Raw genomic sequence first — 19,822 nt, 5'->3', positions numbered from 1 at the left:
AGTCGAAAGAAATGATCATCAAAAAATGTGACACTAAACTATAGGATCCAAACTTAGGGATTAGGAAGGAGGACAGCAATGTTGTCGTTTGTTTTCGTAGTATTTTGGACTCCAGGGCCACTTCTTTATCTCACATTGCAGGAGCCTGGGAGGCAAAGGAGCCCACAAGAGATTAAGAAATTTGCCCAAGGCCACACAAATGGGATCCTTCAAGAACTGGGAGTTGAATGTAGTTCTTCCTACTAGAGGCTCCAGAACAAGTATGAAGTTGAGAGAGTGATTTTGCCAACTGTCTATTAAGTTCTCAAGGCTGGCAAGAGTGGGGATCTTGGAACAGGTACTAAAATACAGAATCAAAAGCTCCAGGGCACCCAGTTGGAGGGTTTCCATTAAAAAACTCATAAGAGTTTCTGGGTTTTGTTCTTTTAATTTTTTTATGGAGTAGAATAAAAGGAGATAAATGTAGAGTATGCTTCCCTGTTTTCTCTGCCAAACCCAGGGTGTAAAAGAAAATGAAGTCACAATGATCGTCCTTGTCGTTCCCCCCTCCCCCACCACGGTGCACTGGGCATTGCCTGGAATCTCTGACAAGGAAACATAGCTATCCCAACTTTGAACAACATCAAATCTGTGTCAACTTACAGGAATGCTGGGTGGGGCACAAAGTGGGGAGCAGGGGGACAGCTCAGCCAAGGAAAGTGGGGCAGCCTAAGCCTTCCATCTCTTCTGCCGCTCAGATGCAGAGCAAAAACAAAAGGAAGAAAGAGAAAAGCAGGGAAGACAGGAACAGAGACAGCCACAGAGGGGAGGGCGAGGAAACCAGAGACCAATGTCCCCTTTCAGCCTCTCAGCAGGAATAAAACTAGCACATGCTGGCAACATAGGCGTGGCCTCAGAATTAGTCTGTGACAAAGAGCAAGTGATTGAGAATTTCCCTAAACACCCAACAGATGTGGGTATCAGCATCTAAACCGGTGGCAACACTGATGTTCGAGGGCGGGTAAGCTCTTGGGCGCTATGGTTGGAAAACAGGGGCTGGGTTGTATCTGATGGTGATGCTATCAACTAGTTCCCTCTACTCAGGACTAGTGCCTCTTGTCAACCTGGTGACGGAGGCCAACCTCTCTTCAAAACATGATTAACAACTGATGTTTACATCCCGTACTTGGTCATTTTTTAGCAATTCTTCAAAATACATTAGCACATCTGGTCAGCCTAAATCCCAGGGCTAGGATGTTCTGAGGCCATTCAAAACTATGGCTCATAAGTGTGAGAAAAGGGCCATTTGGACGAGGGCAAGAGGAACTTGGCTGAGAGACCCTATCTGATGATGGTCCCAGATGACTTTGACTGTGTGTGAGAATCTACAGTCAGCACAGCCAAGGTGCGGAGACATTGCCAAGGGCCTCTGAGACTTAAAAATGCTTTCAGATGGACAACGAGGTCCACAAGTTTAATAATGAGCCAGAAAGTATCTGGCTAGGTCTGCAATTTAGGACAAGATGCCTAAGTGGAGATCCAACCTGAACTTGGATTTCCCAGGCCCTAGGTCAAAACAGGTGAGGAAGACAATATTTCATATATATATATATATATATATATATATATATATATATATATGTATGTGTGTGTATGTGTGTATATATATATATATATATATATATATATATATATATATATATATATATATATATATGAGGGGTGAACCTGAGACCTGGACAAGAGATCTATCGTGGCTCCTCCCCCCACCATCCTCTGGAGCAGTCTCCTTCTCCCTGCATCTTGGAGATCAGGAGGCAGTGAGCCATGGCCCAATTCTTCCCACTTTGGTATAAAACAGAGCTTTTGTCCTCTTAGAGAATCTCTTATCCGAAAAAAAAAAATAGTAACAAATTTGGGTTCCTCAAAAGTGACCTGCACATCTGCTGTTCCACATGTGGGAAGGTCCTTGTCTGTGAATCATCTCAGTGTTCCCAAACTGCCTGGGCCCAGAGGAACAGCTGGATTCCTGGAAAGCCCTAAACCTCCACAGCTTCTCAAGCCTTGGCCACGCCTTCGTGCTTCCCCAGGAGCAGGGGAGAGTTGAAGGGTCATCTTTGCTCTTGCCAAGTAGGACAGCTTTTCAGGATTCTGAGCCATCGGGGAGAATTTGTTTGGAAGGAAAGAATGTCATTGGGTGACTGAGCCCCATTGACTGAGGGAAGAAGTAGCTCCCAATTAAAAATTAGCCACAGATGATAAACGGCAGACCCCTGGGCCACTGCTAGTTCATGGTGAAAACTCAGACACCAGGGCAGTGCTGGCTGCTGAGGCATCTGAAGCCTAGGAAAGGCTGAAAGCTGCTGGGTGAGTGTTCACTGGCTCTGATGTGCTCAGCACATAGGGAGTTGCAGAGGGAAGCGTGAGTTGCCTATGTGACTGGCCTCACCAGCCCATCCAAATTCCCACTAAATTTCAAGCCAAATATGATGGGCAGTGCAGGGAGGGAGGGCGTAATCTGGGCACACGTCCATGTGTATGCAGCATGCGCGTGACCAACCATCTGTGCACAAAACCAGCCAACCCCAAAGCCTTAGCAACTGAGGATCCAGGGTGGCCCTGGATGACCCATAGGGCAGTTTGGGCAGTGGCCATGTAACAGATCCAAGTGAAGAAAACAGCTGCCCTACAGCCTGTGGCTCCTGCTAGTGACTTTAGATACCCTGGAATCAACTACCCTCTCACCGAACAGGGGCATGTCCCCACTGCCCCAAAGCAGCTATGCAAGCACCCTCCTTGTGGCCGGCCTTTGCCAGTCTAAAGAGAAAACAAGCAATGTTGCCTCAGTAGCCAGGGAACCCTCCCCCGCTACCCCACCAGCCCAGAGGTGGTAAAAACTATCCAGCTTCCTAGCTCCCAAGAGGCTACGTTCACTTTACACCTCTACCCACCCACTGCATCCTCTCAGACTCCAAGCAGCCAATACAAGGAGACAAGATTCCCCAACTCTCACCTGGTTGTGCCGCACTCTGCTCTCTCCCCTGGGGAAAGAAAACAAAAGTGCATGTTGGTGTTCAATTGGCTTTGGTTGTTTTAGCCAGAGAACTTTGTTTCCCCTTTAAATGACGACAATATCAGAAAGATTTCATGTGCCCATCCTACAGTTGTTCTTTATCCAGCCTCCTGCCTCCTGCCCCAGGCAACTGCTGATTTCTCTGTCTTTGCAGGATTGATAGGCATTTCCTAGAAAGAAAATCACTCTCCTTGGTTTCTCTCTTGAATCTGACTTCTTTATCTTACCATAATCTGTCTGTGGTTCATCCATAGATCATGATTCAGAAGTTCGTTTATTTTTTTATGGCTGAATAATATTCCAGACCGCAGTTTCCTTACCTACTTGTCAATAACTACCTTTTGTGTAAGAGGTTCCTTAAAGTTTGAAGGATTGTTTCCTGTATGGAAGCGCCTTAAGTAGGAGGGCAAACAGAGTAGGTTCAGGAAGCCGCTGAAACTGAGCAGATTCACTAGGCCCCAAACTAACTGCAGAGGGTTGAAATGCAGTGAAAGACCCATGAAGGGCAGATGAGAATTAAGGTAAAACAGGCAAAGCTGTTTCGTTTGCTCATGTGTCTGGGGTCTGCTGCTGTGGGAGTCCACAGAAGTGCATCTGTTCCACCTTGACCGAATATGTAGGGGCCCACAGAAGTGTGTCTGCTCCACCTTGACTGAAGGTCAGAGAGTTTAAGCCTACCTGGCTCTTTCAAAGTTATTGACAAGAGGTCTGACTTAAGGTGTGGCTACAAATAAGATATCTTGATCTAAGATGTGGTTACTTGGTGTTTTGGATATTGAGATGATCCACAGAACTGGATCCATTCCACCCTGACCAAAGGTCAGAGAATTCAAGCCTATTCCTGCTTTTTCAAGGCTATGACAGGAGGTTTGATCCAGGGAACGGCTGCCTACAGGACGCAAGTCTAAGGTATAATCGCTGCATGCCCTGCATAAACAACAGAACTCAGGATATAGTGGCTTGATGTTTCAAGCATTGATGCAAGTATTTATTTGCTCTGTTTGTTTTTTGTGTCATGTTGAAGTAGTCTTTTGCCTTCTTCCCCCCTTTTTGGATTGGAGTATATAAGCATATGGAAAATGGAAAATAAATGCAGGCATATTCAATATTCACTGAATTGCCCTCCTGGTTCACACTGTCAAAGGGATGCTTTGGAGAAACAGAGGCACACGACATCATAAAAACAAAACAAAACAAAAAATCCAACCAAAGGAAAAAAACCAACAAACCAACCAACAAAAAACCCAGCTTGAATCCTTTTGCATATTCCCTGGGGACTATATTTCTCATTTGTTTTTAACATTTCCACCTCATCCCTCTCAACCTGAAATAGCTCTCTGCTGACAGGAGAGGACCAGTGAAGTGGCATAAACACACACTAAGCCTACACATAGATGATAATCTACTGAGTAAAGACTCAAACTGCTCAGATAGGGGTAAGGCGACTCCAGCATTAAAATTTAGAAGAGGCCTGGCATGGCGGTACACACCTTTGATCCCAGCATTAGGGAGGCAGAGGCAGGGGGATCTCTGTGAGTTCAAGGCCAGCCTGGTCTATGCAGCAAGCTCCTGGCTATCCAGAGCTACATAGTGAGATCCTGTCTCCACCTAAACAAAAATTCAGAAGAATGGATTTGATGAAGTTCTGAGCTCCGGCTGGCCCTGCTCAGCTCAAATTCTCCTGGCTGTGTCACTCAATGCCCTAAGAATCCACAACATACCTTTGTTAGATCACAGATATGTAAAATGACCAGCGATTTGATGTAAACTTACTCGGGTTTCTCTGTTTTGAGTAATTCGGTGCTTTATTAACTTTACTTTGTAAAAGTGTATCAAAGACAAGCATGGTGGCACATGCTTGTAGTTCCTAGAACTGGATCAAGAATTCAGGACTATCCTTGAATTCAAGGCTACATATCAAGTTTGAGGCCAGCCTGGGCTACATAAGACCCTGTCTCAAAAGAACAAAGTAATGTATAGTCACTAACTGTGGCATACCATACTAATATAAGATGTGAATAAAGGAGAGTTGAGGATGACCATATGAGAATTCTACAATTTTTCAACTTTCCTGTAAATTAAAACCCATTCTAAACAAAACACTCATTTAGAAGAAGACAGTCTTGGCTAGAACTGACCGGTCTACCAAGATCTTTCCCCACTGTCAATGGAAGCACACTGGGCTGCTCTATGTCTGGCTTGCTAGGAAACACCCAGAGGGACTTCTTAGGTGCCTCTTAGCCATTCCTCCATCTCTCAAGCAATGTTTTCCTAGAGACATTCTTGCCAACCAGCTCAAAACTCAGAAAGCAGACATCAGAGTTTGCATCTCAGAGTGAGGCATGGTTGACAAAACCTGGAAGAACAAATGGACCAGGAGCCAGGTCAGTCAAAATGTTATGATTGAATTAAGGCCATGCAGACAAGGGTAGTAATGGGTTAGCACTAATAAGGAAATAGGGAAGAGAAACCTCTCTACACCACAGATCAAGAATCCAACCGGGACCTTGGGTTTTTAAAAAAGTACCTGGGTTCTAAACCTAGGAAATCTCATTTCAAAACACTAGTAGCCACCAAATCACATGGGCCGCCCCTCCCCCCTTTCAACATTGGCCCAATACTGAGATGTCAGGATGAGCAGAACAGATAAAGGAAAAGCTCAATGTAGCTAACTCCTCTACATCTGCAATCCTAGAACTTTGCAGGCCTGAGGCAGGAGGATTACAAAGTTAAAGTAATGCTGGCCTATATAGGAAGAACCATATATATAGAAAAGCAAAGAGAAGGCAGATATGGGGGTGAGAATGAGGGTGTGTGTGTGTGTGTGTGTGTGTGTGTGTGTGTGTGTGTGAAGGAATCAGATCAGTGATTGGCTTGGAGCAGAGAATGGAAGGACTGACTACAAAGAGACATAAGGACATTCCTGAGGCTAATGGAAATGTTTTATATACCAAGCTGGGTGGTGTTTCCACAAGGAGACTCAAAGACAGCAGGAACAAGCTGGAAATTTTAGAAGGCACAAATGTGCCTAGCCTGGCAGGAGGACATTAAGGGGAGGGAGGATGTTGGGCAGGGTCAGGGAAGCAGGCAGTGGGCCTTGTGTGCTCTTGGTAGCTGGGGTTTTACTCTAGTGCCATTGGGAGATCCTGGGTGACTTCAAGCCTAGTTTGCTGGTCTCCTGAGGACTAAACTGTAGGGATAAGTCCAAGTCCAGCCCATTGGGGGCGTGTTTGCCTCAGGCTAATGTTTACCTATAAATCTGCCAGGCATGCACCCAGCCGTCCCTTCTGCTTCCTGTTCTCTGCAGGAGCCGTGGTACTGTAAGTCTATTTCTACATTAAAGCTGTATATATTTTTAACAATCTGTCTGCATTTTACGCCGCTATACTTGGCCCCCAACAACAACAAACATCACTAAACCCTATCATGTATGTATTTTTCGTCCATGGACCTAGAACCTTGGTGAGGCCCTCCCATAGTTCCTCTGGTATGTGCTGATTACCTGTGTCCTTGGATCCCCACCTCCTACTTATAGCATATCCACCACTTGGTCTTGCCCCTATGCAGACACATAGGACCCCCCTCCCAGCCCCTGAACCAGCGAGGTTTTCCCTGCCTAGCTACACAAGGGTTCAGCATCAGGTACGCCCCTGGCCAGCACTAGGTGTCTTGACCTGAAGTGGCTCAGTGACTCTGGCTATACGGCCGTCCCCCTTGGCCTCTCTCCCATCCAACTTACCTTCACCCAGTGTCTGCTTGAGTAAGTCATGCTTGGCTTGCAGCTTGGTGATAAGGTTACTGCCATTCACATATTCTTTAAATTTCTGTAAAACACACAGGCATAAGGAAGTTAAAGGTCACACAACCAAGTGATGACAGGGTCTCTAACTCTAACCTCCCCCATCATCATCCCAGCAGGGAAACCAAACAGATGTCAGGCTATCCAGGACCTGATATAGGGACAGGTAGGACTTTGTATCTGCTTTGAGCTATTCCAAATGTCTAATTCTTGGGGGTTCCTGGGCCATGTAGGTTGGGTTGGGTGCATAAGTGGCAGGAGAGTATGGCCACAGTGGAGGCTGCTTCTACTGTGATGACTGTGGGCAGCACAAGACGAAGGGCCCCTTAGGTCACAGAAGCAGAGCCATAAGGAAGAGAGCCATATGGAGGCCCTGCAGCTGAGGCTAAGAGCTATGGGAACAGAGCTAAAGACGACCCTTTCTTCCAAATGAGGAAGGGCTATGCAGGCCACTGAGAAACCTTGAATCAGAAGGCTTATCGCTTCACAGGGGGACATGACTTTCTGGGCGAATGAAATAAAAAAGGGTGCACAGAAAATGCTTTGCCCCAAGTACCAGAAAGAGAGGGGTTAGGGGAGAGAAGAGTCTCTCTATGATCTTGGAGGACCAATGGAGAAAACTTGGTTGTACTTATTCTAAGGAAACAGAAGCCCAGAGTTGGGCTCCCTGTTGTCCAATGTGGAGTAGAGCCCTGCCAGTTTCTAGACCCCCATTAGCTCCTCGAGGTAAGTTGAGAGTAGACTCAGGATGTCCCTCCAAACGTGGAGCAGAGGAACAGCAGCCGCATCACCAGTTGGAAGACTGTTAACATGCAAATCTCTGCTTCCTGATACCCAGATTCTAACCCTTATTTCTCACTTGGGGAGGAATCACAGAGGCCTTCAAGCTTCCAAGTTTCAAAGCCCTGCTGAGGAAGCACTTGGTTTTTAACTGAGTGCCCTGACTCTGGGCAACGCATGCCTTTGCTTCAGTCAGTAAGTTCTGACTTCTAACAATACCATCCTCTGATTTCATCACATGTCTAAGGATTAACAAAAGCCACAGGTGAGGTGTACATATATGAAAGGTTGATCGTGCCTCAAATTGTGTTCTGTCCTCCAGAAACACACACACACACACACACACACACACACACACACACACACACACACACACATTAATATGTATATAAAGCATATAAAGATACACAAACAAAAGCAAAAACAAAACATCTTCTGATCCTTGGTCAAAGACACTAGATTTCTTTAACTATAAGCAGGCTGAGCCCCTTCCCCTGCTTCCACTTCCAGACTTTGTTCTACTGCTAAAGTGACTTTCTGTTTATCTCCACATGCACTCCCTGCTCCCTAGAGATGATAACTTCTCTTTGTCAACACAGTAGGCCTCTAACAGAAGCAGTAGGTGCCAGGAATCATGAGGACTAGTTTTGTTTTCTTCCTTGATGAGGTCAAAGACTACTGATGGAAGAAATGAAGTATGTACAATCAGCTATTGGATTGTGGCAGGGTGTTGATTAAGGCTTACCAATTATAGAGCTGGATGCTAGGATTGGGATAATTTGTGACAGATTCTATTTGCATAATCCGGTCAACATCAGCCTAGCTGTGTGCCTCTAGTGACCTGATTATGAGCCTTGGCAGTAGCCTGGCTCAGCCATGACATTTTCTTATTAGCAAACTTGAAGGTAATGAAGGCCATGCTCCCTGAATCTGTGTGTCATACAAGATCTGAAAAAAGCTTCGGGGTAAGGGATTAGATTAGGATGCTGAAAATCTGGACCTGTGATGTGAACCCATCAAGAGGACATCTCAGTAAAGACCTACCTAAGTCTTTACCTATGGGGCCTTTAAGAGGAGGGAGACCTGGCTTCATGCAGAGAAGAGTCAGCTGACACAACTCTTTTAAGTTTTATTTTAAAAATGAAATAACAAGGTCCTGGTGTGTTGGTGTATGTCTTCAGTGAATTTTACTGTAGACATTTGAAGAGAAAGTATTCAGGAGCTGCTCGGGTACTGAGGCTACTCAGAACCCAAGCTTATAAGGTACGACTAGAAGAATCAGGGCACTCAGCCTGGAGGAAGGAAACCGAGCTTCCTACAGCTCGGAAAAGGCTGTTAAGTAGCATCAGCTTTACTGTGGTGTTTCCACCAAAGAAAACAGCATAAAGACCAATGGCTAGGAATCCTAGGGTGGTAAATTTTTCCAAAGATAACAAGGAAAGCTTCATATCTGATGCTAACCGCAACTCAAGCAGGAGAAGTATTTGAGTAAACAAGAATTTTTTATTCTGGGCATCTGAGCAGAGTCCCTGTGAGATTTTGGTGGGATGTGCACCAGAAGTGAGTCACTTTGTAGCCCCAATCTCCATGTTCAATAAGCCGAATTTAAACTAAAGCCTCAATTCTCCTTCCCCACTATCCTCTGGGCCCCTGGCAAAAATGAAGGCCTGTAACTTGGAATTTCACAGGAGGGACTAGCAGCTCATGAATAACTTTCTTGAAATGGGATCCTCGTTTTCAAAGCTCAGTCACCAATTTAAGACAATAGCATACACATAACTCAAGGTTGTTACTTGGCTCCTTCACCATGCTCCTCTAACCCAGCGGTTCTCAGCCTTCCCAATGCTGTGACCCTTTAATCCAGTTCCTTATGTTGTGGTGACTCCCCCCAACCATAACATTATTTCCATTGCTACTTCACAACTGTAATTTCGCTACTGTCATGAATCATAATGTAAATATCTGAGCTGCAGGATGGTCTCAGAAGACCCCTGTGAAAGCGTTTTGTCTGATACCCCCAAAGGGGTCATGACCCACAGGTTGAGAACCACTGCTCTAACCCAACTGAATCAAACTCTCTTTTGTTCCTTCCAAAAGCTTTAGTCACCATCACTCAAGATTAAAGTTGATACCACCCACTGGTGAGCCACTTTCTGCATTTCAGAAAACCAAGCCAGGCAACCTAATGTTAAAATGCATGTTAGGAGATTTATGTCATATTATTTTACTGGCCCTCTCTCATTCATTCAGGCTGCTTCCAAAGCCACGGGCAGGGGATCAGCAGTGAGTTCCAGGTCCCAGATGTCACTTACCGTGAAATAAAACATTTCTGTTTCCTGCTGGTTGGCTCTCCGTTTGGCGATGTTGATTTTGCTCATGTAGGTCTCAGAAGCGGCTGACTTGATGGACTCTGTAGATCGACTGTGTTGGAAGGCATCAGAGACGTCGAAGTCCTCCACAGTCAGCATATCCTGTAAGGTCTGCATGGTGGCATCTAGGGTTTTCCTAACCTAGGGAAAAACAGCACAAACACGTTTATTCTCATAATGCCTCTGATGACCACTAAGTCCTTTACCTGATAGTGGCCTTGTTCTTTTACTTAATGTCTCTAGAAGGAAGGCAAGACAAGATGGTTTTCTTATACTGACTTAGACAAATGAGGCAGATTGGTCATTGGTCCAAGACCAAATAGCTGGCAGGGTAAGAAGCCAGAGTGTCCAATCTAAGGGCAGTTATTGGACTGCTTTTGTCTAAGGGACCTTGGGGTTGTCATGAGGATAATGGAGTCAAGTTCCTAGGCTTATTTCTCTGGTCTGGTTAGATAGCCTAAAGGAGGCGCCCTCTAAGGGGGGGAGGGGTCACTTGAACATGGAAATCAGCAGAAACGCTCTGGTGTCTCCTCTTGTTTAGGGAGGAAGGGGGCATCTGGTGGTGGGCAGCGGTCTGCTGGGAGACAGGACCTTGAGGAAGTCAGCTCATTGCTACAGGATCTAGTTAGGACTCCAGTTTCCATTCTGGGTCCAGTGAAATCACACATCACAGAGACTGCAAAAGCTAGGCATGAGGACCTCACAGAAGCACTCGGATGAGTGGGGTCTCAGTGATGGGCTCTATACTCCAGAGGTAGGGCAGTTCCAAAGGAATCACTGGCAGAAAATCGGATTCCATTTATTATGAGATCATCGTCACTCCAAGTCTCTCTTACTTCTCCTCAGCTGAAATATCACCTCCTAATGGTACAGGGCCCCTAGCACGTGCCATTCCTGGCCTAGTGTTTTTCCATTAGTCACTCATTGGTCTTCATGTTTTAATTTCTGGTGTTTTCTCATCAGAAAGAGGAAAACCTATGAGGCTGTGTTCCTTTGATTTATTCTCTATCTAGAATAATGTTTAGCATGTATTGTGTGAATATATATTACATAAATAAACACTTGTCGAATAAATAAATGACTAAATCAAAATCAGTTCTTTTTTCCAACACAGATTGCCGGAAGCTGATTCAAGGATAAGCATACCCAAGCCCATCCGCAGCCCACAGAGAGGCTATGTGCCTAGTTCGCCTCCCTGTGGCCCTGATTTCCATTTGAATTCCATTAACGGCATTATACATGTGAACCATTTAAAATCCTTTGGGGGGGGGGGGGGAGACAGAAGATAAACAGAAGGAAAGTAAGCCTTCTATCTCTCGAGCCAGGTTTAAAAAACAAGTCAGTTTGTCTTCTTGTGACCTTCCTTAGACCTGCCTTGATTTGTGTTAGCTCTGTTCTATCTCTGCCCTTTGTAGAGGACAGACATAACTGTCTCTACTGTCCATGATAGCCTGCATGACATCTGAAGACAGTGGCCATACCTTCTCACCTCCACCATGACTACTTCTCGAGGATAAGTTTGTCAAGCAACCTTGGGTGGCACTGCCCAAATTCTGAGGTCTTTTCTCCAGGGTGCTAGGGTTGGCTGGCATTCCTTTTCTGGGTGAGGTGTTTAGGTCTTAACAGGGCACTGTTTACCTGGTCTCTTCAGTCCATGTTAAGATGGACCCACCCAGTGTGAGGCTGTGCCACACTAGCAATATGGGGGAACACTGGGCTGTGAGACGGACCCAAATGGCTTAAAGTTCAAGATACATTTAGGGCAGCCTGAGCTAACTATTTCATTGATTAATTTTAAATACTTACTCTGATTTCTGATGATAATAATAGAAGCTTATTTCAGAGAATGAGGCAGAAAAGCACAAAGTCAATAGTAACCACCAGTTATTCTACAGCTAAGATGGAGCCAAGGGTCATTTCAAAACATTTTGCCTGCAGACTTTTCTCTATGCCTGTAAATCTGCAATCATTCTAAACATAGAGCTCCACTTCCTCCTGTTTCCTTTTCATCTGAGATCTTGCAAGCGCCTTTGGGCCATTAAAGACTTTCAGTGCAGGTATGCTGTGTGGTTGTGTAGACTCTCACCAACGGACTATTGTTTCCTATGTATTCCAAGGCATGAGACTGGCCAGCACAAGGTCCAGGGAACTAGACCCAGGGCAGCAGCTCACTCACCTCTTCGTTCTCAATCTTGAGAGTGGCCAGCCTGGACTGCAGCTGATGGTACCGCATAAGCAGCTCTGTCTGGACGGGCTGCTGTGCACTGACCTGGCAGACCTGCAGAGAGAAATTCTGTCATTGCAGCTGCATGGAGCCAGTGTGGAGGTTATCATTACCATTCCATCTGGAGCCCGGGACACAGATCCAGCAAGGCAGAGTGACTGCCCCAGGTCACCCATGTTGGACACAGCCAAAGCAGTACCAGGTTGGAACTAGGGTCCTCTTAATCCAGAGCCTACCCTCTTGCTGTGGCCAGTGTGGCTTCCCAGTCACAACCTTCTAAATTCACACAGTAATTGCGGGCTTACAAAGACCTTTAACATAATCTTGGCAAGCCAAACCAATTAATTGCAAGTCAGAAAGTTGTGGAATGAAAGCAACTGCTTGAACAGCCAGTAGCAAGTACAATGAAGCAGTTGACAAGTGATCCTGTCACCACAGGAATGCATAAAGATAGAGAGACAACTTGAACGCTCACACTGTTGGTCTTCTGCATCCACAAGTTTCGTGGCCACAAGGACAGAATACATAGGAAGAAGAAAAGCAAACACCCGGACTGAATGTGGGCGTGCATTTTCTTCTTCTCACCCCCCCCCCAACAGTACAGGACAGCAACAATGCACAACATTTGCAGAGTGTTAGATATGCTAAGCAATGCAAAGGAGATTTCAAGTCTGCAGGAGGCTGTGCCCAGGTTCTTTGTAACCACTCAGCTGTTTTATATGAGGTATTCCTTACCCTTGGACTCAGACATCCCCCATCCCCTGGAAGCAGTCACCCACAGATACCACGATCAGCTGAGCTATTCTTCTGGAGTCTTCCCTTCCAAAGGTGTTACCACCTATGGGCTAGGCTACCGGGCACACTGTGTGTTCTCACCCCTTCTAGGAACACAGCTAAGATCATGTAGGATAATCGCCGGGCGATGGTGGCGCATGCCTTTAATCCCAGCACTTGGAAGGCAGAGGCAGGCGGATCTCTGTGAGTTCGAGACCAGCCTGGTCTACAAGAGCTAGTTCCAGGACAGGCTCCAAAACCATAGAGAAACCCTGTTTCGAAAAACCAAAAAAAAAAAAAAAAAAAAAAAAGATCATGTAGGATAAAAAAGCTAATTGGTGAGTAGTTACTCACCGCTAACTGCTAACTAGGTAGCCAAACTTTAAAGTAAACAGTTAGTTCCAGAATCTTCAGTTACAGGTGACAGACCAAAGGGCAGAAAGGAACAGGGGGATGCCCCAGGAAGAGTGGTGTCACCTAGTAGAAGTCCTCTCTTGTGCAAATGAAGGAAGCAGGCAAAGCCATATAGAGGGTGCAGTTGTCATCTTCTAAGCTGTCTCCTGTCCCTCCCCAGAAGCAGATGTTACACATGGTCCAGCTGAGCTCCCCTTAGCCTTCCAAGACTGGCTGGTTCTTCCCTCCTGTGCTTCTGCACCCACCTGCCTCCCAGCTCCTAGAGGGAAAATGGGACAGCGGACAGGGAGTTGTCTTCTACATGGGGACAGCAGATAGGGAGTTGTCTTCTACATGGAGACAGTGGACAGGGAGTTATCTTCTACATGGGGAGAGTGGACAGGGCGTTATCTTCTACATGGGGAGAGTGGACAGGGCGTTATCTTCTGCATGCGGACAGTGGACAGGGAGTTGTCTTCTACATGGGGACAGCAGACAGGGAGTTGTCTTCTACATGGGGACAGCGGACAGGGAGTTGTCTTCTACATGGGGAGAGTGGACAGGGAGTTGTCTTCTACATGGGGAGAGTGGACAGTGTCATGCCATCTGCACACTCTGCTTGTTTTCCTCTCCAGACCTCAGCAAGGGTCTAGACAGCACAAGCAGGGAAGGAAAGTCAATTGTCTGATGTGTCAAAGGCTCATGGTACTGTAGGGCATCAGATGAGGGCATCTAAGGTCTAAGGAGATAGGAGACTATTTCTAGGCAGACTAGATCATCCTTGAGGTCTCCTAAACACATCTAAGAGAGAGCCTAAGGAAAGCCAAGGCCCTACAGTTCTGTAGATGGTGACATTAGCCAGCAAGACAAGAAGACCATCTGAAGAAGCTCATGAATTAAGAGCTGACCCTAGGCCTCTGTGGTAAATAAACCACATATGTACTTGAGGCTTTTTTCCTCATCCCACAATGCTCTAGGAGCATGGGCGAGAACAGAAGTAGTTAGTAACTATGATGCTAAGGGCCTATGCCCTGCTCTCAAAGTCATGTACAAATGGCGTTTGGAGGTGAGGCTGCCAAGAAATGATTAGGATTAGATGAGGTGGTAAGGATAAGGACACCAATGACTTTATGAGAACTGGAATAAAGGCAGACTGGAGCTGCATGCTTGCTTTGCCTTGCCGGGTGGTAACCACATCATGTCCCTATACAACAGGATGACCCTCGTGAGATGCGAGCAGATGCTGGCGCTCTGCTTTCGGATTCCCTAGCTTGCCTCCCTGGGAGCTGAAGAAGCTTCTATTCCAGCGCTGCTCAACCCTCCTAATGCTGCAACTTAAAACAGTTCTTCATGTTGGTGATCCCGCCAATCATAAAAAATTATCTTGATGCTACTTCATAACTGTAATTTTGCTACTGTTAAGAATCACAATGTAAATAGTTTTGGAGATAGATGTTCAGCAAAGGGGTCATGACCCACACACAGGTTGAGAACCACTGCTCTATCCTTTCTAAGTTATTCAGGCTTAGGAGCTTTCATACAGTACTGGAAACTAGACTTATAGAGAACCCAGGCAGAGTTCTGGCAGGAAGCCTACCTCATCCCCCATGTGGGGCTGGAACTCGAACTTGAGCGGAGGGCAGAAGACCTGGCTGCACATGTCCATGACGGTGTGCTTGTCACTGCGGGAGTCCAGGTTGTCCACTGCATTCTCTATGACGTCCAGGCCCTCATGGCGAGAGGTTTCCAGGTTATATTCTGCTGAGAGGTAGGTCCGAAAGGTGCGGGCCAGACTGGCATGAAAGCCCAAATCACAGCACTTGGGGAAAGGCAAGGACAAAAGGTACAGGTGAGAGCTGGGGTGGGTGACCCATGGTCACCTCTCAGTCCATAGCTTGTCCTGAACAAACCATATCAAATCCCTCAGGGGGAGCTGAGAACTGAAATGTGGGTACCAACAGAGTTCCTTTAGCTCCCCAGGCTCGCCACAATCTCTCATCTCTGGGCTTTCTCCATGCATGCTCCCTGTCTGGAATGTTCTCCACCAGCCATTTAGTTTATAGGCCATTTCCTTCTGGAAGTTTTCCTTGATGTTCTCCATACTGAGTTTTGGGCAGAGTTGCACATCTCCCCCCCCCCCTTGCCGCTGTAATTGCCTACTGACATGCCCGAGGAAGGTGTGCTCAATAGACCTGCTGGCTCTTGCCCACTGCTGAGACTCAAGTCCTAGTGCACAGTCAGGCGCTCGGCAAACATTTGGAAAGGGAACAGATGAAAAGGCTAAAAGCTAAAAAGGAAAGTTGAAAGCAAGGAAAGAGGGAGGTGACTTTATGCCACAGGAAGGCTGAGCAGAATGCCCCCCCTTCTCCCCATGCCCTGACTTCCAGAATAGGATATACAGGGTTGGAGAAGATGAATCCAGCAACCAGTACCGAACCTCTACTGAGCACCTACATGAATGGCTCCCCCATCTAACATGGGGGAAGGGGGGGGGACAAGTGAAACAGTCCCAGCTCTGATGTAGATGACACAGTCTCTCATTGCTGCCACTCACAACATCCTTCTTTAAGCCTGGTGTTCCCCAGGGAGCCCTGCACAGCCAGCTCCCCATAGACTCAGTGTTCTGCTCTTCGGTGATCAAACTCATTCCTCCCAGGAGAATTTTCCATACCAAGAGCTTCTGTACCATTCTCTCTCTCTCCAGTGATTTTCCCAAGGTGTACACCTGGCTGACTGGACCCAGGGGATCTGAATGAATGGCCCCCTCTCCTTCTAAAACCAGCAGCCTTTAAGGGTGTGAACTGTGTACAGTTCCCTCCTATGTCTTCACACTCCGCAGAGGCTCTGGTGCACTGGAAGTTGGTATTGGAAATCTGACTAATCAAGCTGGGGAGCGGGGGGAGCGGGATGGACCAGAACTCACTTCTATCTGTGGAAGGTATGATCATGAATTAGCTTGTACCCCAGCCACAGACACTTTCAGTCCTTCCCCTCTAGCAGGGTTACAAAAGCTTAGTCAGCTCACACCAGTTGAGGACCATGGCGAGCCCCATCATCCCCTAGTGCACGAGATGTTTCAGCCTGCATGGAGCCCTACCCAGCAACCCAGGTTGCTCCCATCAATGAGATCAGACACATCTTCCCCTAGTGCACAAGATGTTTCAGCCTGCATGGAGCCCCACCCAGCAACCCAGGATGCTCACATCAATGAGATCAGACACATCGTGGATGTAGTATTTGCTGATAGCTGCGTTGGTGGCTGCCAGATTCAGCAGGTAGTCATTGCGCGCCTTCGTGCACTTGAGTTTGTTCTCAGAATATTTGGCCTGCCTCTGGAGGGAGAAGAGCAAGATATCAAAGCCAAGCCAGATGGAGGGAGGATCTATGGTCTCCATGGGAACCATCTGAGAGTGAGTCCCACCTCCCGGCTATGGGATGCTTCTGTGCCAAGGAAGCACTATTGAACCCTGAACTCAGCAATGCACCTTGTCTAACACAGGTGCAGTCAGCAATGGCATCATTTGCTACCCAGAAGCTTTCAGAGGGTCTCTACCAGATGGGTTATAAACAAGATACCCCACCCTCAGTGCCCTCCATGGACTTCCCAAGCTGTTTTCAATGCCCCAGAGGTTCTCCAAGACATGGCTTTTAGCCACCATTCCAGCCCCATCTTTCTGCAGACTCCCCTTCTCTCACCTAACCTCCTTTGTCATCTTCAAGAGACCAAGTTCATTTCTGCTTTGAGTCCTTCAGAGTCCTTATAAGTCACATTCCTGAATCTCTACATGGTTTATTCTTTGATGTCACTCAGGTTCTTACCCAAAGTGATAGCCACACAAGGTACTGATGATGGCCTTGTCTGATATGTCTCTCTTGCATCTCCCTCCCCTTGCCCTGTGATGTGTTCCTGAGCTTTGTTTATTTGTTGACCACTATTACTCCCACGAGAAAGTGAACGCCATGCAGGCAGGGTCATGACTTGCCTTGCTTGTGGGTGGTGGATCTGTGGCACCCCAAAACAACGGAGCAGCTGAAGTAAGTCTTGGGTCATTCTTAAGAAAGGGGGAAAGGGAGGGAGAAGAGAAGAAAGGAAGGGAGCGAGTCTGGCTCTGAATGGCAGGAGGAATGGGGCGGAGTACCCAGAATTTTGGCAAAGCTGCTTTGGTCCTGAGCCAGTCCAAAAGGGAGGAGTGCAAGCAGGCACAGTGGACAACTGCCCCTGCCCCTTTCAGTCTGGTGAGTCTTGGCACTGGGTCTCTTTAAAGAAACTGTGCCTTCTTACTTCAGCTAGCTTCTCTTTCCCATTTCCCATCCATGGGCTCTAGCTTTGGAGTAGTCCCACTGCCAACCTTGTAATTCTCCTCAGGCATCTTAGGTCCTCTCACTCTGGGACCACTCAGCACATGTCCCCTGGACCTCATGTCCTGTGCCAATCAGGCATCCAGCCATAGAACGTCTGAACACTCCTTACCCTATCTGGGGGCCCATTATGACCTTGAGACCACTTTCCTGGCTTGACTTCGCTTTTATAACGGAAAAGGACAATCATGGCATCTTAGCTGAACTCATCTATTTATAGGTGAGGAAATGAGAGCTGAAGAAGAAAAATGAGTTGCCCAGGAGCCACGTGGCTAATTAGCATATGGCTGCACCAGGAATGAGCCTTTAGCATCCCAGGCAGTATCTTTCCACCCCAGCATTTCCTCCTGAGAGAAACCTTGGACCAATGAGCAGCACCTGTCATCCCCTCTTCCTCAGATGTGGAATACCAGCAATCTACTTCCTGTGACCATGGGTGTGTCTATTCTGGACATTTTACGTAAGTTCATTTGTATACTTTGTGGTCTTTAAGTCTGTCTTCTTTCACTTAGCATGATGTCTTTGGGGTTCATCCACATTGTGGCATGTATCGGGACTTCATTCCTTTTCATGGCTGAGCTATGTTCATCAGTAGCTGAGTCTTCGAGTTGTTTCCATGTTTTGGTTACTATAAACAGTGTTACTGTAAATATTCACATACAATTATTTTTTTTTCTTTAGTTTTTTTCGAGACAGGGTTTCTCTGTAGCTTTGGAGCCTGTCCTGGAACTAGCTCTTATAGACCAGGCTGGCCTCGAACTCACAGAGATCCGCCTGCCTCTGCCTCCCGAGTGCTGGGATTAAAGGCGTGCGCCACCACTGCCCGGCCTCACATACAAATTTTTATACAAATATGTTTCCATGCCTCTGGGGCAGGTACGCAGGGGTGGCACAACTAAGTCACATGGTAGCCTGGTCCATGTAGATCTAACATCTGAAGAGCTGTTGGATGGCCTTCCACAGCGACGGAACCACTCACAAACACAACCCGCCTCTGACAGCAGCGCGAGACTTCCTGATTTCCGTATCCTCATCCCTGCTTCTTCCTGCCAGCCTTTTATCCTGGTCCTTGGGGGAGCCGTGGAGCACTATTGTACTGTGGTTTTCATTTGCATTTCCTTCATTGCTAATGATGCTGAGGAAATTGTTCTGTGTTTACAGACCACCTAGACAGGTTTTTAAGAATTGTCTATTCTGTGAGATGGCTCACAGTTAAGAGTGTTGGTTCTTTTTCTAGAGGACCCAGGTTCAATTCCCAATGCCCTCATAGTGGCTCACAAGTGTCTGTAAGTCCAGTTCCAAGGGATCCCCTTCTAGTCTCTGAGGGCATCATGTATAAAAGTGGGGAATTTCCATACATGCTGACAAAACACACATATAATAAAATAATAATAATAATAAATGTCTTTTCAAATTCCTTGCACATTTTGGTATTAAATCTTTGACTGGATTTTGTACTTTCCTCACTTTCAAAAATTATGCCAGTACACACACACACACACACACACACACACACTTTCATATGCTTCCCAGTTTACCCAGGTTCTGTTACACTTTGTTCCTACCCAGTCTATAATTTCTAGAGCTAACGGATCCTGTAATCATAGAATTAGACCCATAGAAGAGCAGACAAACATCTGATGTAATGACTTGCATGCAGAAGAACTCTGCAAATGTTTCCTGGTTGCGGGGAGCAGATGGATACGGAGTGTTCAGCAAGAAGATCATAGCCTTTGAAGAGAAAGAGTTAGCAGCCACAGATGGGGCCTGCCCTGCAAAACTCCCTGGCCATAGCAGACATCGTTAAGTGATCCCAGCACCTTTTCAACTAAGCTTTGAGAAGGTTTGAGGATTCCCAACAGTGCCCTCTGGTCAGCCGCTATCAATATATCAGAGCCATCGTGAGCAATAAGATTGATTTATCAGATTTGAAAACTGAAGGTCAGGGAGACTGTTAATACAGCATGGAAAACCTCAGCTGAGAGGCTGGGGAGAGGCTCGTGGGGAAAGTGCTGGTTCTGTATGCATAAAGACTTGCTTGGATCCTTAGCACCCACGTGAAAACCCAACGC

The 19,822-nt window shown here is 46.6% G+C and overlaps 1 protein-coding gene across 2 annotated transcripts in view; it reads right to left on the bottom strand.

Annotated features, from left to right (window-relative positions):
- LOC121442700 (SLIT-ROBO Rho GTPase-activating protein 3-like) overlaps positions 1–19,822 on the bottom strand; it is a 232,791-nt gene that overhangs the window by 45,418 nt on the left and 167,551 nt on the right. For both annotated transcript variants that reach the window (XM_041644313.1, XM_041644314.1), the window contains exons 6-11: positions 16,595–16,723; positions 14,989–15,210; positions 12,177–12,278; positions 9,944–10,141; positions 6,792–6,876; positions 2,993–3,020 (exon numbers count right to left, since the gene is read on the bottom strand). In XM_041644313.1, the coding sequence (XP_041500247.1) occupies positions 2,993–3,020; positions 6,792–6,876; positions 9,944–10,141; positions 12,177–12,278; positions 14,989–15,210; positions 16,595–16,723 (764 nt within the window). The remainder of the gene's footprint in view (positions 1–2,992; positions 3,021–6,791; positions 6,877–9,943; positions 10,142–12,176; positions 12,279–14,988; positions 15,211–16,594; positions 16,724–19,822) is intronic.

This window comes from Microtus oregoni, unplaced genomic scaffold (assembly GCF_018167655.1).
Source record: "Microtus oregoni isolate MIOR12 unplaced genomic scaffold, Mior012 000094F_ref0000399, whole genome shotgun sequence".
Lineage (NCBI taxonomy): Eukaryota > Metazoa > Chordata > Mammalia > Rodentia > Cricetidae > Microtus > Microtus oregoni.
This window is presented reverse-complemented; position numbering and strand designations above follow the sequence as displayed.